General features: G+C 39.6%; 1 protein-coding gene across 4 annotated transcripts in view; it reads right to left on the bottom strand.

The window, feature by feature from the left end:
* Positions 1-22,965, bottom strand: part of mon2 (MON2 homolog, regulator of endosome-to-Golgi trafficking) — a 59,656-nt gene that overhangs the window by 804 nt on the left and 35,887 nt on the right. The window contains exons 19-35 of one of the 4 annotated variants that reach the window (XM_037766132.1): positions 22,716-22,806; positions 22,076-22,177; positions 19,518-19,520; positions 18,453-18,563; positions 12,802-12,977; positions 12,442-12,604; positions 11,490-11,783; positions 11,090-11,288; positions 8,940-9,583; positions 7,852-7,995; positions 6,041-6,058; positions 5,379-5,507; positions 3,273-3,463; positions 3,132-3,192; positions 2,448-2,571; positions 1,988-2,195; positions 402-484 (exon numbers count right to left, since the gene is read on the bottom strand). In XM_037766132.1, coding sequence (XP_037622060.1) covers positions 402-484; positions 1,988-2,195; positions 2,448-2,571; positions 3,132-3,192; positions 3,273-3,463; positions 5,379-5,507; positions 6,041-6,058; positions 7,852-7,995; positions 8,940-9,583; positions 11,090-11,288; positions 11,490-11,783; positions 12,442-12,604; positions 12,802-12,977; positions 18,453-18,563; positions 19,518-19,520; positions 22,076-22,177; positions 22,716-22,806 — 2,741 coding nt within the window. The remainder of the gene's footprint in view (positions 1-401; positions 485-1,987; positions 2,196-2,447; positions 2,572-3,131; positions 3,193-3,272; positions 3,464-5,378; positions 5,508-6,040; positions 6,059-7,851; positions 7,996-8,939; positions 9,584-11,089; positions 11,289-11,489; positions 11,784-12,441; positions 12,605-12,801; positions 12,978-18,452; positions 18,564-19,517; positions 19,521-22,075; positions 22,178-22,715; positions 22,807-22,965) is intronic. The other 3 variants (XM_037766134.1, XM_037766133.1, XM_037766135.1) reach the window with 3 other exon arrangements.

Raw genomic sequence — 22,965 nt, 5'->3', positions numbered from 1 at the left:
TGGGAGGGAGAGGAAGAAGAGAATATGAATTGTGATAGGAGGCAATCAAAGAAATCATTTCCCTCGTACAATTCCCACAGGCGTATGGAAATGAGTTTTGCTCTGAATAAAAAGGACGATGCAATGCAAACATCTTGAAGGGCACTTCAAAAACGTAATTTTAGAAAGCCTCACTTCAATCTACTGCGGTTAAAAAAAATCACTTCTTGTAATTGACCTTGCTGGTAAACAGTTTCCACCCAGATTGGAGATAAAACTCATCTGAAAAAAATGGTCCCAATTGTACTCCGACACATTTATCTGAAATGAATAGATGATAGATTTGTTGTATTTTTCACGTTTTTTTTTTTTCACCTCTTCCCCCAAGATCTATTTAAACCTTGACACAGTTTGGTACTCACCATTTTCTGGCTGTGTCTTTTTAAGCGAGTCCATCAAAGTGCTGATGGCTTTCAAGACAAAGATAATCTCTGTCACTTGTTGCCTAAAATAAAAAAAAAGACCAAAGACCTTCGTTAGCTACAAAGAGCACAGAAAATACATTTATGTAGATGTAACAGTTGGAGGAGAGAAGGAGAGAAGGTGAGAGTCAGCACCTCATTCAGATGCTTTCTGAAGAGGTGTTGAATGAAAGTTGTTGAATAAGGTATAGAAACAAGCCAACACGGACAGAAATCAACAGTTTGTAGAAAAAGGTGTCTGAAGGTGTTGCAGAGGTTTACTTTACATGATCATGTAGCAACCAAGATTCATATTCTCTCAGCAGATAGGAAGCACATTATTATACTGTATCCATAATACAAGATGTTGAGCTCTGACAAGCAGCAAAAACAGACAAAATGTTGCTCAAGAGATTAAATATGATTACTTAGGATGACTCAATATGTATTTAACCATTATGACTAGGTGTACGGAGAGATAAGGCCTTTATTAAGCACTTGAAGTACTTTGATTAAATTACGAAAAGAAAAATCCACCTGCCCATGGGGGGTGAGGGGGGGTTTCTATTGTATCACTCCACACACACACCTACCGTACATATGCCCAAAATACACACATACACACAGGACGCATAGACATGCAGCTGGAGAGATGTTAGCACCTCTCCAGCTACCAGTCAACTCTCCGTAACATGGTCCATGCTGGACTTCACCCGGCATCCCTCCGGTTCCAAAGCCAAGTCCCCACGAACTGAGCTACAGCCACAGGAAATACCATTCTCTCCTGATTGTATCTTTGATTATGTACAATTATAAGTATGTATTTGTTAACCTCACTCGCCATCTGAGAAGCCGTCATTGGAAACTGTTTAGGAAATGGGCAGACGCTTTAAAAAAATGACTTAGCAGGTGATTGGATGAACCATCTGTCAATCAAACTCTTAAGACGGGTCTCCTGAGGCGATGCTACTTTACAATTATGCTAACTTTCCAACATCGTCGACCCTATCTTTAAGTTCTGCTGTTTTTTTTACGTGCTCTAATAATGCGATCCATGGTTTTGCTTTTAACAGTTTGATTATTTTGTCATAGTTTTTCCAATACTGTTTGTCTGAATTTAAGCAACCTTAATTATCTAATTATCCTAGTTTTCTGAACTCCCCCCCTCCACCATCCCTTTGCCATTTTCTGTGCTAATGGCGCAATTTCCCCATGGGCATCATTTAACTGCCATCTTGTCTTAGGGAGGAAAAAAACGCATAATACAGAATGAAGTGTTACACCCAACCCTGATATGTGGTGCCAGTGTGTACAACTGGATAAATACAGTGGTTACAAAAGAGAAACAAAATGATGGGTGCATAGCTGGAGCTGGGATGGTCTTGGTTTTGCATTGCTAAATGTCTCGGTGGTTAAATGATGACTAACAAACACTTTGGAGCTGAATTCCTGATGGGGACATCTGTCGAAAAACATTAAAAACAGCTGTTCTTGGCTAAAGCAGGTGCACCATGTATTTTAATCAGAGGTGTATGGGGTGTGTATACCTGGGCAGGGGGCAGCGTCCGCTCAACCTCTCATCCTCTACGTAGCGTCGGAGAACATCCTGCGATCTCTTGAGGAGCACAGAGAGCGCCATGCGGGAGATGTAACCCTCCTGCGGGGTGGACACCTTGTTGCTGAAGGAAAACTGCAGCAGCGTCTCAAAACACACCTTCGAAAACTCCTCCCTCATCCGCACGTCGATCTCTGCCTCTGTCGAAGAGAAAAGCAGAGTGATTTACATCAGTGAGTGGACGGACGGGGCTTTACTGTTCTTGCTCAACACATGAAGAGTTTGACAGGAGCCATTGTTGTTGGTGATGAGCCATAGGGAGGGCTTTTGCAACAATGATTTAATGGTTACAGTATGACTCCAGCACTTGGCCACCCTGCTGTCCCATCAGAAATTCAAGTAAACAACACAGCTGAAGTCAAATTAATTCACCTGCCAACGTTACACCTTACCTGTGAACGAGGGAGACTGCGAGTGAATGGAACCTCTGTTGAGCATCGTCATGATCTGCCCAACAAAGTCTTTGGGGATGAAATTGGCAAACGGTAAAATCTCTGTGCTGATCAGCTGGACCACCTACAAATGAAGAGGAGACAACGCTGATGTGGGCGACCAAGGATGCTCTATATAACAAAGATGACGCATTACAAGCTCTGCCAATGGTATGAAATGGTATGCACTTCCTGTCTCCTAAGTGGGCATGGCGTGCTTTCCTCTACCCCCCCATCCCCTCATCTCGTTTGGAAGTGTTGTGAACGTCGTGTAGATGGATGAAAGCAGATTGGATTATATCCGCATAAAGTCTTTATATTTTCTTTTGCTAGCATTAGATATTTACACAGCTAACAACCATATTTAGCATTATGTATTCACTGGCGTTGGTTTGTTTTTTTGTTGGTTTGTTTGTCCGTTAGCAGGATTACTCCAAAAGTCTGCGATGGATTTGAATGAAATCTTTTGGAGGGGAGGGGTGTGGCACAATGAACAATTCATTCGATTTTGGTGGCGATCCAGATCATGATCCAGCTTCGGGAATTGTTTTTTAATAACTCCGCTACGCCTGTGCATTAACACCACAGGCTTTAAGACATGCACAGTGTAACTGATGACGCATTCGTGACGGAACAAGTGTTTACCTCCACATCAACGGCTTCATTCTTCTGAAATTCCTGGATGGACACGTTATCTGGAGGAGTGCTAGAAAAGGAACAAAACAATGAGCTTGATACTCAGAACTTACCATATTGTGCAACTTTTAAGATTGTCTAAATCTGTACCTTTTGGTAAAAAGAAAGTCTTCAAAGGCATTGGCCAGCTCCGGCCACATAGTGTCAAACTTCCCGGACGAGGCGTGCTGGCGCGCCACCGGCAGACCGATAGACAGCACCTTGAGCAGAGACGAAACGGCGAGCTTCCAGGTGCTCTCTGATGGACAGGCATACTTCAAACCCAAGGGCATTCTTAGAGTCTTGGGTGTGAAGGGAAAAACAAAGGAAGAGATGGCAATAAAAACACATCATGAGACTGAAACACAGAGAAAGACTTCAAGGTCAAATCTATAAAACTAACTGCAGTACCCAGAAAACCTTCTCTTTTATACTGAAATGTGGAGAGACTTTAATTCATGGTTAATACAAAGCAGTATGTCAAGACATTTCTGCACCAGGTTGTGTTTCTATTCATTCTACAAAACCAGAAAAAATAGTAATCGACAATCTTTTTGACAAAGTCCTCTTTTCAGAGCACAGCTGGGTTCCCCAAGGTTGAGATTTTACAAGTATCGCCTTCTTGTTTTGGAGACAAAAAAAAGGGCGGGGGCCAGATTTTGGATTTGTCCGCAGGGAACCTTCATAATAGCTCCTTGGAAAATTAACTCTCTTCAGTTTGGAGGTTTCTTATAAACAGACGATGGGAAAAGAGCAGTTAAACACAGGTGTCAGAAACTGTGCTTAAGGCTCTCGCGGACAAAATCTTTTGGGTTTTGACAGACTGCATTCAGAAAAATATTGGGCACTTCACATCTGTGAGATGTAAGCCTTGAGATCAATACTATCAGGTCAGAGAGAGACAAGTGAAAGGAAAGATGCCCAGAGGCTGGTGGATACTGACACACTGCTCAGACAGCAAACAGAATTAACTAGTGATGTTAAAATAAACCTCACTTATTACATACAAAACATCTCTGGGACGTTTTTTTAATATACGTCCATCCTCTTGGAAAGTAACTCACTCACATTATTCAGTCAGTGAATTTGTCACTCATTCATGGTTAGCCTGCCTGCTGTTAGAAGACATGTATGGGCTATTTCATATCTATTGTGTGTTACAACCTGCCAGATACATGTAGACATTTGATTCATTGTTAATATAAAAATATTGACGATAGCAGCAGAGCTGTAAAGAAACAGTGTGCAGGATTTCGGGGGATCTATTAGAAGAAATTAAATATAATATTCATAGCTTTGTTTTCATTAGTGTATAATCACTTGAAACTAAGAATCGTTGTGTTTTTGTTAGCTTAGAATGAGCCCTTCATATCTAGATAGGGAGCGGGTCCTCTTCTCGGAGTCCACCATGCTTCTACAGTAGCCCAGAACGGACAAACCAAACTCTGGCTCTAGAGAGAGACTTTCACGTTTGTACCTGAAGGCCACCGTAGTTCTCCGACACGCTTGTGAAACTGCGGTAACGTGAGCCGCAGAGTGCAAAGCCGTGCCAGCCGCCGTCTGACTTCCGGCGTTACCACGGCATTGCACTCACGTGGCGGCTCACGTTACCGCAGTCTTGGAAAGGGAGGAGAGAGCGGAGGGGGTACTCAGTTGGTTGAAATCTGCAACCACACCACTAGTTGCCCCCAAATCCTACACACTGCACCTTTAAGAGAAAATCAACACTGCGATGCCAAAGTCAGCAAATGGAAAACACCTGTTTTGACGTCATTGATAGGGTATGTATGCTAGGAGTTCAACCTGCCTTAAGGGTTCTTCCCACAGATAGCAGTGCAGCAGCAACTGACCCGTGGGATTCTGTGTTAACATACTCTTAAAATAAATAAAAAAAACTTTCCACAACATTGCACCACATTTGATGACTGTACAGAGTTCAACAACAACTGGTGCTCAACGGTGTTGAGAAAGAAAACAGAAGAACTTGCTGTCTTTATTGGGCTAAAATAACAAAAACTTAAAACTAGGCCTCAATGCTGCTTCTAGCCTAACGTTGACACATTACCCCCCACTAGAATGAATACATAACTTTAGAGGTGATTTGATATTGATAAAACATTCGAGATGTTATATCCAAACATTTCTTTTTGTTGCTTTTTGCCAATTTGTCACAATTTGGAGTTTCGTGCCCATGAATCTGCATCCTGGTGAAAATACCTTGATGATGTTCTGCAGAACTTTCTCATTGATGACAGCTTTGTGGCACGCCGTTTTATGGTACAGGTCCACCAACACCTCTAAGGAGCGCTCAGCAAAGGGCACATAGTTTAAGGCAACCCATTCCGCCTGCGGGGGGGCGAGAGGATTTAACAAGAGAGAAAAAAAACAGCAAATCTGAAAAAACATTATTTTTACTTTTTGGCAGAGCCACATTGAAAGCAGTGTTTAAAGGCACACTTTGTATAAGTAACACACATATATTTGAAAGTTATAGTTTGCTTCAAGTTTTGTTAGGCTTATATGAGCAGCTGAAATGTTATTACAGCCAAACAAATGACTTGATGCTACAAAGTGTGTCTTTAAAGAAATATAAACAGAACCACACGTGTGCACATGATCATCACCAAAAAAACACAAAATCAACTGAAAATGGAGCCGCACAGGGGACTGTGCACACAGAGGCATATCCACCAGTTAGTGGCAGGCAGAGAGGGGGGGGGGAGCATGGAGTGAGGAGGAGACGCAGATGAGACGTGAGAGCCTGCCATGCGGTGTGATATCTCATCTACCGCAGAGGGCAGGTCGTCACCATTCAGCACAGCTTAGTAAAACTAATAGAGAGGGGGGAGGGGGGGCTGAAGGGAGATGACGGAACTCACCGGTGCAAAGAGCTGGATCTAAAATGGTTATCCAGTGAGTAGTACCAAGAAACAGAATGAGAGAAGATCGCAATTAAACTGGTGTTTAAATTGTATGGGATTTGTTGGCTAAATGAGATTCAGGAACCAGGACCACCTCAGACCACCTCAGACCACCTCACTCCTCGCTCCAAAACGCCAACACGGTAGTAAAGACCACCCGTAACATCTGTTTGGCTGGGTGGGGATGCTTGTTTGACCCTCTCACTTAAACAATTTCAACAGATTCCGATAGGGCCGAGTATACGGATGCACCGATAAAGTAGGATCGAAGCATCCCTAGCCGAGTCTGGACCCCCACATGCAGGACTAACAGACTGGCAGTCGGGGATTTGAGACATGAAATGTGTAGCCCTAACATCTCTTAGCATAACTGTACCACCATGCCGGAGTTAGATTGAGACAACTCCCAGCATTCCCCTGTAGGGTCCTGTTCAGACCTGGTATTAACATGGCGTCCTGAGTGATGATCGGATCACAAGTGGACGGCTCTAAGTACAGGTGTGAACGCACTCAAGATGCATTGAGATCCGATCACTCAGACCACATTCAGAGGTGGTCTGGGCCACATTAAGGACCGGCTACTCAACTGACGTCCCGCTGGGATTCGTGGGTCTCTCTGCGCTCCTCATGTGAATAGACAGGCAGACGCGAGTGGTTGTCTGCCTTGCAACATGGAAACGCCTCCTATGCTTTACTGTATCCTGTTGGTACAACTGTATTCTATTAAAATATATCTTTTCTATATGCTACATAATCTACAGACTATCAGACTAGGCATGCAAAGTACATTATTATCATACTGTACTGAGATGTGTCAGTGTATTTTGTTCCGGTGATTTGCACGAAGCTGACGCCCATTCGCCTTCCCGCTTGCTCGCTCTCATCCCCGGCTCTCTGAAGCTCTATACCCCGCTGTTGCCTGACAATGACAGCGGTGCCGGCGGCACAGCCGGTACAATAACGAGGACAGCCGGTACAATAACCTTATATTTGTATGTTAATAAAATGTACCCAGATTCACGAATATGTACGATATTACTACTGACATTCGTGTGATATTACGTCACAACGTCTGCTGTATATTAGCCGTGTGTTTACTACGTGTTTATTTGCATATAGAGCGGGGAAGTAAGATCGGATCGCAAGTGGTCACTCAAGATGGAGACGTACTCTGATGCCAGGTGTGAACAGACGTACTTAAAGCTGTCCACTTGTGTTCGGATCACTCAGGATGCAGGTTAATAGCAGGTCTGAACAGGGCCGAAGGTTTCCGCAACAACAATCAGTAAAAAAAAGACAGTGATATCAGAACAATGTTGTGAAAAGTCTCCTCTGCTCTTGAGAAGAAATTACAATTTTATTTGTGGTTTCAATAAATGAAGTAATCTTGCTCAAGGTCACTGGGAAATAAATGAACTGTGTTTGAACTGAGTTGAAGTGAAACATTTCTGTGGCGTGCTGCCAGGAGGATGAAGCACGAGGGAGGGAATATGAGGAAGAAATGGCTTGGGGCTACTAATGGAGGTCCAGAAGAACCTGTCAATCTCATGAAGGGCCATGATAGGGGCTTCATCAAGGACTAGACTGAAGGAGGGAGCGGACGGGGGGGCTTCATGAACATCAAAGAAGAGGGATGATCTCGTTGAGAATGGCTGGGCAACGAATAACAGCGTACACCATCCAACATTTTAATGAAACAAACTGTAAAAAAAAGACATAAATTGCAAAAACAAAGCAAGTTCAACAGCCAGTTCCACTTCCCCCCTTACCTGGTTGTATTTGGCATTGGCCACGTGTTTGGTTTCCATCCTGCCGTACTGAGGAGGCTTGCAGGAGAACTCCACGAAGAGTAGCAGCTGTTCAAAGATGGCCGGGTACATGACCTGCAGGTTCTCCGGGCCCACACAGATGGCCTGCAGCAGGGAGGGAAAGGGAGGAACAAACACTGCTGACATCCACCACGGGACTGCACATTGCATAATTTAGCAGACTGACACATTGTTTCCTGGACGGAGTTGACACAAAATGGGAAGAAATAACTTTTTGTTTACAGGGAGAGTAAAGGTCTGCTATTCTCAAAGAGGTGTTATTCATAGCAGAGAGGACGGCGTCAATTAAAACGGTATGAGGAAAGGTTTCCATAGATGGATACAAAGGCTTTAGTTCCCCGTCAGAATGGGCTCTCTGATGGCAAGGTAAACCGGTGATAATATCCTAAATATAGCATACACTTAAACTAATAGATTGTTTTAGGTGAGCCTTATTTTAGGTGGCTAAAATACGTTTTTTCTGCCGTCCCTGTCCACAGCAGTATATTGCTTTGCTCCCGTATCGGTACTCCTGTCTGTTTCTCCAAACTGGGGGCGTACCGACCGTCATCTACTGTAGGTAATACACTGACTATGGATCAGTACCTCATACAACCCCACTTCAAAACACCTGAACTTTCCCTTTAAAAAATAATTTGTAGTAATGGGATATAGAGGATAAACACTGGATTAAAGCATAAGGGCTGCTCTCACATAACAGAGCAATTTCTAGGGGATAACTATGTTTTCTTCCTTTTATTTATCTACATGGCTCTCATGTTTTAAGATCATTTTTTTGGCTTTTTTTTCTGAATGTAAAGTCTAGAGATAGACAGGAAATTTGGAGAGAGAGGGGAGGATGACATGCAACAAAGGTCCCCTGCTGGATTCAAACTGGGGTCCTCATCTCAGACGCCTAGGTCAACACGACACCCGACTTGGCTCTCATCTTGATGCTATTTTGTATGGTACATAATGTATAACATTTGTTAAAAGCCTCTTTGGTACCCATATTTTTGTTTTCTGACAATTCATTTTTCTTTGCCCACCTTCTGCAAAACATCCAGAGAGGTGAGCACAGCTTCCTGCAGACTGGTGAGCACCGCCTCAGTGTAGGAGGGGAGGATGAAGGGCGAGGCGTCGCTGCTGATAGGCACGGACACGGCCCCGAAGAGGATGACCCCCAGCTTCTTCAGATCCTCCATGCTGAAGTTGGCTTTTATGTGCTGGTAGAGCGCTGGGAAAATCTGGATCAATGCTGTGAGGAAGGGCTGGCTGGGGATGAAGGAGAACTTCTCCGTCGGGCCACTGGGCGGTCTTGTGCTGTCTGTTCCTGTTCGATACCACGTGTTCCACGCCGACCACCACAACGCGGCGTCTTCTAGGGCAGACTCCTCCCCTGGGGGAGGGGCCTGCAGCTCGGCGCCGTTGTATCGCGTTAACCGCTCGAGTAGTGAATCTGAACGCACCAGGGGTCTGCCGGGACCGGACGCCGAGAGGGGGTCAATGAGCACTGGGGGAACGCCGATAGCAGCGAATGCGTCGGCTGCTCTGTCCGAGTCTTTGACAGGTGTGACGATCTGTAGGATCTCCTGGAAGCTCTTGAGGGCGGCCAGGGAGACCTCGTTGTTTTTGCTGAGAGCGGCTGACTGAATGTGGTTCAGCAGCACCTCCCAGGCCTCGAAGAAATCACCTGCAGACACACAATGAGACTGACAGTTAGCGGCATGAATAAAGCATGACAGTCAGCACTTTGATATGTGAGGTTTCAAACAGACATGAGGCAACTAACAGAAGTTCAAAGAGGCCAAATGCTGACAACTGCGGCCAGAAGCGCAGGTGTATCAGTCGCAAACACAGTTTACTGTTAATAAATGAATATAAGCCTATTTTCAATGACATACGTTCACCCTAGGAGGCCCATACTATGATATTATATTGCCAGTAACAGTTAATCATTTTATCTGTAGGAAGCAGCCTTCCTCTAAGTGATTTAATGTGTAGTAGTAGGCTGGGAATGTGTTGTATATTATGAGTCACCTCTTGCAATTTGGCACTGGCTAAAATGTTCAGAGGGATGAGTGCAGTTAATGAGGAGCTCATGTTTTATCATTCATATCTCCCTGGAATATTAATCCTGTCCGCATTGGGGCTGAACGTGACTTAATGTGTGGTAATATAGCAGTAAATACAGCCGGGGCCGATCCTGAACTTTTGCTCCACTTAGCACAGACTCATGAATACATTTCAATATGTGATTTTTTATTGTTTACAATTGTGTGGCGGCCGTGGTGAACTAGCAGTGTGTCACGCCTTGGCCACACTGCCTGCGAGTGTGCTTTCTATTTCGGCGCCCATGTTAACAGGTTATAGTCTGTGTGAGCAGCGCGGCTCTTCTAGAGATTCGAGGTCTCACCTAGGGCTGCACAAAAAACATATTAAAGTGAATATAGTGTGATTTGTTTTGTGGGGGTCTGAACCAAAAAAATTATGTTTTCTTGAGCCTGTAGAATATGATGTGTAGGCCACAACAATATTTCATTTAAAATGGTATTTTGACACACATCTCGCAATCACAAATATTGCGATTTCCTCCTCATCCTGCTAAATGAAAATTGCAGTAGGCCACATTGCGATTTTGATAAAATTTAGATTAATTGTGCAGCCCTCTTTCCACGTGCCGTGTGGTTAACAGCAAAAATAGACAATGAAAATAACCTTTTGACCGTATATTGACATCATATCAGCAACATTACTGCAGACAGACATGAAAAAGTAAATATGTATTTTTAACACCTCCTGTTTCAGTTTCAAAATAAAAGCCCTCTAGCATTCTCTCCATACATCTATGGGACAGAATCCTTTCATTTGTTAATACTTGGCTTTTATTCTGAAATATTTGCAGGACAGTGTTGTGGAAAATGCAGGGACTTGCACAGCAATAGAGTACCGGCTTTTGGGATTATTATTATTATTATTATTTACAATAGATCACACCCTTCTTAACCTTTTTCTGTGTAAAATAAATAAAAATGAAATGGCCATTATGAAAGGCAAACTTTATGTAGAAAGAAAGGGCTGGCAGAAACATTGTCTGTGTGGACACCATACGTGTGAGAGACGCAGCAGTTCAGCGAGGTAGCAGTCACGCAGGCAGATACAGAGGTCAAGTAATCAGAGTAGATCAGGCCTGGCTCACCTAACTGCTGGAGGAGATACCGCCTCGTGTTGAAAATGCGTGCCACCCCGGCCAGCGTCAGCACCCACGTCTCCGCCCACTGTTTTTCAGCCGTGTCGCGCGAGTGGTGGATGAGGATGTTCCCGCCGCCGGACTCAATCTTCTCCTTGTCCGCCGTGGTGGATGACGTCCTCACACAGTTCAGCAGGTGGAACAGCACCTAGTGGTGACACCCGAGACAGTTCAACCAGCAGAAAGAGCTCCAAAGATTTAGAGTCTATAACCATTTAAAATAAGATAATGAATGCAAAGTATAGATCTAAAGAAAGGAAATGTATTTCAACAATATTCTGTACAGACAATATGGATGACAGCCTTCTCCAGTACAACTCAATTAAATGATAATTACAAATTCTTGTACCTTCCAGATCACAATATGCCATGTTGGCTGCTGCAGCAGGGTCCCGTGGGCAGCTATGGTGGAGAACAACGTCTGCCCGGCGCTTTTACGCACAGCGGGCCGCGGGTCGACGCACATCTCGCCCAGCTTGGCGTACAGGCACAGCCACAGGCAGTCGAAGGGAGGGGCAGGGTGGAAGGGCCTGTTCAGGGTCTCTCCTTTCTCCTGGGCCTGCTTCTGCAGAGCCTCCTCCTCCCTCTCCAGCTCCTGTATGATGGCTTCGCCCCTTTGGAAGAAGTAATCTGAAATGTTCCACTGTGGGTAGAAAGGGAAGTATAGGGGGGGAAGAGAAGAGAGTGCGGGCACAAATTAGAGAGGAAGGTTGGTAAAATGCTTCTGGCAGATTTGCTATCCTATTACCATAAAGTAATCTCGCAGGAACAGCCACACTCCGAGAGAAATAATCCCGCAAACCACAGATCAATATTGGGTTTTGCATGTCCTGAATACTGTACAGAGTATCTGTGAAATGTCAGCGGAGCGCTTAAGTGCTGTTAAATTAGATAAAATAATGCAAAACAAGGAATTATGTGATATTGTAACCATCTAATCATATTACACATATAATGTTTCAGCTTTAAAACTATAGGAAAAGAAATGTGTCCAACCTGTCACATCCTCACAAATAAGTTTCATTCCAATAATACTGTATATCGAGCAGGAACTTTCTGTTATTATATTACCATATTCTCTGCTAGCGTAGCCCTGCTTCAACTTCGTAGTTACACACATTCACACATGGGACCGGTTATCTCCCATTATTCTACTGATAGCCTCTCAAAGCCCAGCAGACCGGTTAATCAAATGTTTTTCTAAGCATCTTTGTAGAGTATTACACGAGAGTAGAGAATGAACCACTTGCAGGAATGTGTGTCTGAGCATAACACTTCAAAATAAAGACTACAAGTCTCACCAGTAGGCCAATGGAGGTGAGGCTGATGTTGAGCTCCTGGTTCTGCAGGCCGAAGCTGCCGGCTACATCCACTACGATCTGGAGGCACGTGCAAGGCATGGTGGGCAGGAAGTCTGTCACCACCAACTGCAGGCACTGGAAAGCTGTTCGGATCAATGACTCGCTGAAGGGAAACAAGACACATGGCACGCTTTGGTTGAGTTCAGTTTCTTGGATTATTTGCAGTGTAACCGTAGAAATTTAGGACGTCTCTCACAAATAAAAGATATTTGCATTTAGCATAAAACAAGATCTATTTCAGCAACTAAATAAGTAAATCCTCCTCCTCCTTCTCCTCCTCATCCTCCCTTGCGCTCTTACCCTTGATCATTGCGGATGGCTCCTATGACGCCCAAGACGAGGGGCCAGCCGGGCCCCAGGCTGTCTCCCTGGCTCTGTAGGATCTGCAGGACACTCTCCAGCTGCTTCTGCCGGATGTCTGCGTGCAGCACGTTGGACAACTCCTTCAGGGGGTTCAGCAAGAGAAGCTGCAGCCGCTGGGGGGGAAGAAATAAGGAGATAGTAACTGATTTGTTCACTCACTGGTTCCCAACCTCCGGCGGTAACAGCGCAGCAGAGGCAACACTGTGTCAGCGGAGACACCACATGTGTGACAGACGCAGCAGTTCAGCGAGGTAGCCGTGTGCGCCAAAGATCACAGGGGGTGCGCCAGGATTTGTCTGCTCTGAGGTTGTCAAAATTAGATTTGCTCATGTATAACTAAAATCAGAATAATAACACACTTAATGGATAATTCATACAAATGTCTAAACTATGTAAAAAGATATATTTTATAGCAAAATCTAACTAAATATTCTGCTTCAATCCATATTTGTTGGCGTTTAGCCTTTCAAAAACAACATTTTCACTGCAATCAAAAACCTATTGGCTCTCCGCTTGACCTGTATTAACTGGGGGGTCTAGCAGCAATCTAACTACACCACAAATTACACTTATTTACCCACAATAACAAAAATCAATTTACGCTCTAACACTGTCATTACAAAAAAGGAAAAAAGAACATATGTATCTAGATTCACTTGGGGAATCCATCAAGACGTCATCACTTTATTCATGTTGAAGAAACTGATGAGTTATATTAATTTAAGAAAGTTGATTTAATAAAAGAGGAATTAAGGATTTTGTTTGAGGATTTGTGATTTGTTTTTAGGGTGATGACGTTGAGGGGGTTCAGCTTTTCTTAGATACCAGTAGGGGGGGAATTTAAGGAAAATAGGTTGGGAACCACTGTGTTAAGTGATAAATTAACGGCAAAGATAAAGAAATGTAATTTACTTTGTAAACTCTGCTCTTACAACACTGCATATAACTTTAGAACAGTTGCATCTTTATTAAACTCATTCATTACGTCCAGTTTTGGGGAGACATACCGTAGATGGGTGTAAACAGTCTAATGAAAGACGGCTCAAGACATTTGACTGTAAAAAGTTGTCCAAATCTATTTAAACTTACTTTATACAATAAAGTGTCTGCTGTACAGATCACTTTTTTTTTTTTACTAATTTCCAAGTCAGGGCCGATATTATTGTGCTCCTGCTGACAACTGAGTTGTTAAAAGTGAGTCATAACTGTCTTTTTTGATTTATTCTAACACAATAGATTACTTGCATAACCCCAGTTATCTGAGTGGCATGGATGACATACAGACAAGTACAAATTAAAGGAACAAACTGGATAAATGAGTGGGAAAACATAATGAATGCAAATGCTTGAAGGGTTATTGTTGTGTTATATGTTATGGTTGTTAAAATGTGAAAGTGTAGCGGACTAAATATCAAGTCGCCATGAAGGATTTTTGGGTCTTTTTTCTGAAGAAAAAAAAAAAGAAAAGCTAAGAAATAAGCAATTTACATACCCGAGGAAAGCAGTTTGGAAATTCATAAAAGGTCTCATTCAGGTGCAGAGTAAAAAATAAACAATCAATTTGCACCATTTAAACAGCTAATTTAATCCCCAATTTGTATTTCCACTGCTATTTTTTAACACTCTCAGTGTGTTTAGGCGGTGAGTCTGATGCAAATGTCTCTCTTTTTTCCTTTTTATATTATATACCATTAAATGATTGGATGATTACATTATATTAACACAACAACATGTAATGGTAAACGCATGGCAAGAAAGGCCTTGAAGTATACGTGATGGCATTGTGCATATCCTACAGGACAGCCGTCATTTGTATGGCTCTGTGCCGTTTCTATTAACCTCCACACAGTTCTTCTGCCCTCTTTCAGATAAGCGCTGTGCCATTCCCTTTATCTGTCTCACTAAGGTGAAGGTCACACACTCTGTGTTTGTGAGTGACAAGAGAAAGTGACTGTGACATTTCTGTTTTCCACATTTTAAGCATTTGGCACACACTCTTATCTATCGCGGCATACGCTGCGACAGTGGAGGAGCTTTCTCAAATGTCAGCATTACAAACAGACAATATTAAGGAGTGAAACCCAGAGAAGACAAATAATACATCCATCTAATGAAATACTCCTGACAATGTTCATATGATGGAGAAGGATTAAGAGCAAAGAGGTGACGGTTAAAATGTTTTTTTGTTTAGTTTGTTTTGCACATTGTTTTATACCATAGACTATATATAAAGATGGAGGACGCATCTCCACTTCCTTCCACTGTACAAAAGCGAAAACAAAATGTCCCGGATGCGAAATTACGAATCCTACTATAGCAAAGGCATGAGGCATCAGAGGAAGAGTAGGGCGGGTCATGCCTTCGCTACAGCAGGATTCGTAATTTAGCATCCCAGATACTGAGGAGCTGCCATCTTGAGATTTTGACGTCATTTGGAGCCAGAGTCTGCGCAGTAGTGGTCAGGGGGCTGGAACTGCGATATCGATAACCATAATATCTCTATAACTACTTTCTTTTCTTTGTCGCATGTTCTATTACACAGACTCATGACAGTTCTGGAAGATTAAAGTTAACATCTCTTCTCTCATTTCTCAAGCCTCTGGCTTTGCGACTACTTCACTCAGAGCAGCTGTTAATCACAGCTGTCAATCATGAAGTCTCACCTCCCTTTTATAGCTTCAAACAACTAATTAAAACCAAACTTATAAGAAAAATTAACACTTGAACATAAATCAGTGTGATAAGAACTACTTAAAATGACAAAAAACATCTTTCGAAATAATTTATTTCAGATCTTTTTTTTTCAGACTTTTTTTGTCCGACATTTTTCAGATCTTTTTTTTCAGACATTTTTTTTCAGAAATTTTTACAGACTTTTTTTTTCGGAAATTTTTTTCGGAAATTTTTTTCAGACATTTTTCAGATCTTTTTTACAGACTTTTTTTTCGGACATTTTTTTCAGAAATTTTTTCAGACCTTTTTTTTCAGACTTTTTTTAAAAAATTTTTCATATCTTTTTTTCCAGATTTTTTTTTGGACATTTTTTTCAGACTGATTTTTCGGACATTTTTTTCGGACATTTTTTCAGATATTTTTTCCAGCCTTTTTTTTCGGACATTTTTTTCAGAAATTTTCTCAGACCTTTTTTTTCAGACGTTTTTTAAAAAAATTTCAGGACATTTTTTCAAATCTTTTTTTTCGAAAAAATTTTCAGACTTTTTTTTCGGAATTTTTTTCCAGACTTTTTTCAGACATTTTTCAGATCTTTTTTTCAGACATTTTTTCAGACTTTTTTTTTTTAATTTTTTCAGATCTTTTTTTTCGAAAAAAATTTCAGACTTTTTTTTCGGAAATTTTTTCAGACTTTTTTTTCCAGACTTTTTTTTCAGACATTTTTCAGATCTTTTTTTCCGGACATTTTTTCAGATATTTTTTCCAGTCTTTTTTTTCGGACATTTTTTTCAGAAATTTTGTCAGACCTTTTTTTTCAGACGTTTTTTAAAAAAAATTTCAGGACATTTTTTCAAATCTTTTTTTTCGAAAAAATTTTCAGACTTTTTTTTCGGAATTTTTTTCCAGACTTTTTTTTCAGACATTTTTCAGATCTTTTTTTCAGACTTTTTTTTTTTTAATTTTTTCAGATCTTTTTTTTCGAAAAAAATTTCAGACTTTTTTTTCGGACATTTTATTAGATCTATTTTTTCAGACATTTTTCAGATCTTTTTTTTCAGACATTTTTTTTCGGAAATTTTTTCAGACTTTTTTTTCCAGACTTTTTTTTCAGACATTTTTCAGATCTTTTTTTTCAGACATTTTTTTTCGGAAATTTTTTCAGACTTTTTTTTTGGAATTTTTTTCCAGACTTTTTTTTCAGACATTTTTCAGATCTTTTTTTCAGACATTTTTTCAGACATTTTTTTAAAAAATTTTCAGATCTTTTTTTTCAAAGTTTTTCAGACTTTTTTTGTGCGACATTTTTCAGATCTTTTTTTTCAGACTTTTTTTGTGCGACATTTTTCAGATCTTTTTTTTCAGACATTTTTTTTCAGAAATTTTTTCAGACTTTTTTTTCGGAATTTTTTTCCAGACTTTTTTTTCAGACATTTTTCAGATCTTTTTTTTCAGACATTTTTTTTCGGAAATTTTTTCAGAATTTTTTTCGGAATTTTTTTCCAGACTTTTTTTTCAGACATTTTTCAGATCTTTTTTCCAGACATTTTTTCAGACTTTTTTTCCGGAAATTTTTTCAGATCTTTTTTTTAAAAAAATTTTCAGACTTTTTTTTCAGACATTTTTCAGATCTTTTTTTTTCAGACTTTTTTTGTCCGACATTTTTCAGATCTTTTTTTTCAGACATTTTTTTTCAGACATTTTTCAGATCTTTTTTTTCAGACATTTTTCAGATCTTTTTTTCAGACATTTTTTCAGACATTTTTTTAAAAATTTTTCAGATCTTTTTTTCAGACATTTTTTCAGACTTTTTTTTAAAATTTTTTCAGATCTTTTTTTTCGGAAATTTTTTCAGATCTTTTTTTTCGGACATTTTTTTAGATCTATTTTTTTTTAAAATTTTTTCAGATCTTTTTTTTCGGACATTTTTTTAGATCTATTTTTTCAGACATTTTTCAGATCTTTTTTTTCAGACATTTTTTTTTGGAAATCTTTTCAGACTTTTTTTTCAGACTTTTTTTTCGGACATTTTTTCAGACTTTTTTTTCAGACATTTTTCAGATCTTTTTTCCAGACTTTTTTTTCGGACATTTCTTTCAGAAACTTTTTCAGACCTTTTTTTTCAGACTTTTTTTCCAGATTTTTTTTCGGACATTTTTTTCAGACTGATTTTTCGGACATTTTCTTCGGACATTTTTTGAGATCTTTTTTTTTGAAAATTTTTTCAGACTTTTTTTTTGAAAATTTTTTTAGATCTATTTTTCAGACATTTTTCAGATCTTTTTTTTTCAGATATTTTTTTTCAGACAATTTTTTCAGACTTTTTTTTCGGACATTTTTTTTAGATCTATTTTTCAGACATTTTTCAGATCTTTTGTTTTCAGACATTTTTTTTCAGACATTTTTTTCAGACTTTTTTCAGACATTTTTCAGATATTTTTTCCAGACTTTTTTTTCGGACATTTCTTTCAGAATTTTTTTCAGACCTTTTTTTTCAGACTTTTTTTTTTTAATTTTTTCAGATATTTTTTTTCAGACTTTTTAAAAAAAAAAATTTCAGATCTTTTTTTCAGATTTTTTTTCGGACATTTTTTTCAGACTGATTTTTCGGACATTTTTTTCGGACATTTTTTCAGATCTTTTTTTTTCAGACTTTTTTTTTGAAAATGTTTTCAGACTTTTTTTTCGGACATTTTTTTAGATCTATTTTTTCAGACATTTTTTTTCGGACATTTTTTTTAGATCTTCAAAAAAGAAACAACGTGAACACAGCGGTTGCGGTTGTTGCTTGCCATCCCCTGCGGATGGCTTGTCAATAGCGTGGTATTGCAATATTGCAGTTAGTGCGACAGCCCTATCTGTGTTTTATACATTTTGATATTTGATTGTCGTTTTTTACCACCTGTAGTGTAATCTACCTGATTCTGGGCCAGCGGAGGGTCGTGTTTGTAGGCCAGGCCAGCCTTGATGAGCGCCGTCAACGCCTCCGCCCCCCACTCTCTCATCCTGGAATTCGGGTGCTGGCAGACCTGCAGGACACATCACATAGACACACATAGACACACAAATGCAGACACATGCACACGAAAGACAGATCTGATGCAGAAGCTGTTCAGAAACAGTGTTTCCCAGCAGTGTTCACCGCAGGGTGGGTGTGAAACAAGTGGGTGAAAATACACCACAGTCTGTGTGATAAAGACTGGGATCCCCCCTGTGATCACAAGATATGCTGTGACAGACAGTGTAATCATGAAAGCTAGATAAAGATACACATGAAGAGGCCAGGCTCAGCGGAGGAAAGTACACTAGTGTGATGAAAAAAACCTGAGTTCTGCTTTTAAGAGTTCATCTGTGAAATCCAAATTAATCATCTTTGGTCCATGGGGAGGTTTGTCAAACACATTCTTACTTTTATGACATGACACTTTAGCATTCTGTGAGGAGACAACTTTGTATTGCTTAGAGGGATAAAAAGAGAGACTGCTAAGTAGATAGCTGTACTCCTTCAGAGCCCAGATGGTCCATGTGTATCTATTTAATAATTTGGCTTTCATAGCCCTGTATGATCATTATTAATGTGTAACATTTTAATCTTAATCTTTATCATAATCTGTAAATAAAGATAATAAAAGTGGTAATTTCTTTTAAAATATAAAAAAAACACCTAATTTGAATTTGAACAAGTCTGCAAAGAAAGCTAAGCAGCATTGTATATCAGCATAAACTACTTTGCAGGTGCAGCTTCAGATTCTGTGACAAATCAGAGCGTCACATTGGAAATTGCGCACAAGAATGCAAGATCAAACACTGGTAGCGGAGCGAATGTACACTGCGGTGGGACACATTGTGACACAGCAGCGACCTCTCAACTCCAACATGTTGATGCCAGACTGAGAGAGAGAACAGATCGGGGGGAAAAAAAAGAGAAGAGAGGAGAGGAGATGGGAAAGCCAGTGATTATAGAAGAGGGAATCTGAGCTTACCTTCTGCAAAACAGACAGGAGCGCAAAAAAGAGAGGGGGAGATAGACAAAGAGAATGTGAAGAAAACCTCTAAACTCACACCTTTACACACACACATATATAAAAACAAGAATCCTTTACAGATACGAGGACGTGGGTGCCGATAACTACAGAGAGTGTAGTACAAATAGGGCTGGGCGATATGGTCAAAATCTTCTATCACAACATAGGTCATGTCATATCTCGATAACGATATAATCACGATATAGCATGTTTTCTGGTAAGTCAAAAATAAATAGCCAATAACCACATGGTAAAGTCTATTTTTGTGTAAATTAAATACTTGACAAATGAAAAGTATTTTCTCATTTAATTGAGAACTTTAGTGCAAAATGTACATAAACAGTTTAAGGTGAAATTATAGAGAAAAAATAAATAAATATTCCCATATATACACCGTTTATCAATCGCATTGAACTGAGTGGTAATGTAAAGTGTAAATTATAGTCCCTCAAAATATTTCACATCAGATTTTCTGAGGAATTTGAGTTGCTTGTTATTATCAACTTAGAAGACGTTAATTGTGTATCACGATATCTCGATATATGATTTCATTGAAAGACAATAAATTATCATATTGAATTATCAGCCAGCCTTAGCTGTTTGGCTAGAAAGACACAACAATTAACCATAATATCTCTATAACTACTTTCTTTTTTTTTTGACGCATGTTCTATTACACAGACTCATGACAGTTATGGAAAGTTAAAGTTAACATCTCTTCTCTCATTTCTCGAACCTCCGGCTCCGCGACTACTTCACTCAGAGAACAGTAACTGTCAATCACAGCTGTCAATCACAGCTGTCAATCATGACGTCTCACCCCCTTTTTAAAGCATCAAATAACTCATTAAAAACAAATGTATCAGAAACGTTAACACTTGGAACATACATTAGTGTGATAAGAACTACCTAAAATGACAGAAACCATCTTTGGGGAAAGTTTATTTGACGTGTACTTTGACTTTTTTGGTTTGGCTCATGTCCCATCCGCTAACATGGTGGGGGTGGGAATTAGGACCTATACCGCAGCCAGCCACCAGGGGGCGATCCAGATGTTTTGGCTTCTCTTTTAAGACATACATGCTTGTTATTATCAACTTAGACGACGTAATTGTGTATCACGATATCTCGATATATGATTTCATCATGATATGATTCAATTGAAAGACGATTAATTATCATATTGAATTATCGCCCAGCCATAGTACAAACTACACTCAGTTAATTCAAGTATATAGCACTTCACAACGCAGTTGATCCAAACTGCTTTAAACCCAAATCTTCATTTTAAAAAAGCAGCATACTGTATGCAACTTTAGATCAAACATTTGAAAAAGGTAAGTTTCAAGTATTATGTGCTCATGTCGTATCTTCAGAGAAAGTATGCACGGAGATTTCATATAAACATATACTCAAATATGCTGCTAATAATTGCATAACAAATGATTGGATTATATTATTATTAATAAAAAGTGCAGGCATTTTTTACTGAGCTTGGAAAATCCAGTTTTTCCCCGCTGTGCACCCAACATGGAATAATATGCAGAACAATCTAGTTTAGCTCACTCTTATCCGTAGAGCAATTTAAATTTTTGATTTCATCCTATTTCACATCTACTTGTTTTAGTTGATTCATTAGTTGCTTTATCTATTAATTTTTTTATATGTGTTTCTTGGTGCCTATGATTTTTTTTCTTATTTCATTTTACTCGGCTATATTGTAAAAGAGGTCTCTAACTCAATATATTTCTGAGTTAAAATAAAGGTTGAATAATATGAATAGTGCTATAACAGTTGTCTTAATTTCCAAAATGTTGAAAACTAAATTTAATAAAATCAGCTGAACATGCTACAGCTTTGGAAGTTTCACCAATAAAGAGAAACTTTATTATTAATTTATTAAAGAGGAAAGAGGAGAATCTCGCATACGCTACAACCTACTGCACACCACTCTGCTTTTATCAAAAACTGTAATACTAATTGAGACTTTAAGCCCTTCTGGAGCTCATTCAACTAGTTTTTCTGGTTTATGACTAAACCACATGACGTGTGCTCCAGACTTGATGGAAAAAATGTCATTATTAGAGCTTCGGTACTGTGTAACCAAAACGGTAGAAGGGGGCAATTTTGACATTCTTTTAGGTTCAAGCTTTCATTATTATTATTATTATCATTATTATAGAGTTTGGTTCCAAATTTTTCGATGACATCTCCAATGACATCATCGGCATTGGAAAAAGTGACAATTACTCTTAAAAAGTTTAGACGAACTGGAGCGAGAGAGAAAAGCTTCACAGGTCAAGCTCCTTCTACGCTTATTTGACCAAATGAAATAAATTCGGATCAAAGTGTAACCAGTAAAATAAGTCGGAACTCTAAAGTGATTTCAAGGATATTGTTGTATGACCTTGGTTGACAATACCACATTTATGAAGCTGCGTCTTTCACAGAGTTTGAATGAAATGTGGTGATAGTGACACTGCACTTTGTGGGATGTAGCTGTAAATAGACGTTACCTCCAATAAGTGGCCGGTTAGGGGTCTCCACAGGATCTCTATACGATCCATGTTGACGAGGCCGGTCTCCAGCAGCTTGGCCACGGCAAACAGAGACGGCTCCTGAAACCAAGAAAAGAAAATATAAATATAAGGGCTGCAACTAGCGATTATTTTCATTATCGATTAACCTGCCAATTGTTTTCTCGATTAATTGTTTGATCTACAAAATGTCATGAAATTGTGACAAATGTCCATCCCAGTTTCTCAAAGAGCATGGTGATGTCTTTAAATGTCTTGTTTTTTTTAGTCCAAAATATTCAGTTTAATATCATATATAACAGAGAAAAGCAGATAATCTCCATTTTGGTGGAACATTTTTGAATGAAAAAATACTTTAACGATTAATCAATTATCAAAATAGTTCTGTTTATCGACTAATCATGCAGCTCTAGAAACTGTATATAATTACTGGACACCTTGTTCCCTGACTTTGCTGATCAAATGCATAAGCATGTTATCTATGACAGACAAGCAAGACAACATCCAGTTCCAGTCACATTTTATAAAGAAGCGTTGCTCTACATTTTGACTAAAGCCAAAATAATGACATATCCAAAGCACCCGTGATACCTGCTACTAAAAGAGAGAAAGTCTTTACCTTGTTGTTTCCATAAGCCATCTCCATGGCTTCCAGGGAGAGGGAACAGAGAGCGTTGATCAGGTGATGCAGGGACACATCATCCAGGTATCTAGATCACATTAAAAAACAAACACATATTGAATATTATATGTGCATAATTTGCATAGTATGAACTGTTTCAACAGGAACCACAATTCTCCCATATATATGGAGAGATATAAAATAAACAGTATTTTATTCTTCAGGTCAATCCAATAATTAATTATAA

This window comes from Sebastes umbrosus, chromosome 4 (genome assembly GCF_015220745.1).
Source record: "Sebastes umbrosus isolate fSebUmb1 chromosome 4, fSebUmb1.pri, whole genome shotgun sequence".
NCBI classification, from domain to species: Eukaryota; Metazoa; Chordata; class Actinopteri; order Perciformes; family Sebastidae; genus Sebastes; species Sebastes umbrosus.
This window is presented reverse-complemented; position numbering and strand designations above follow the sequence as displayed.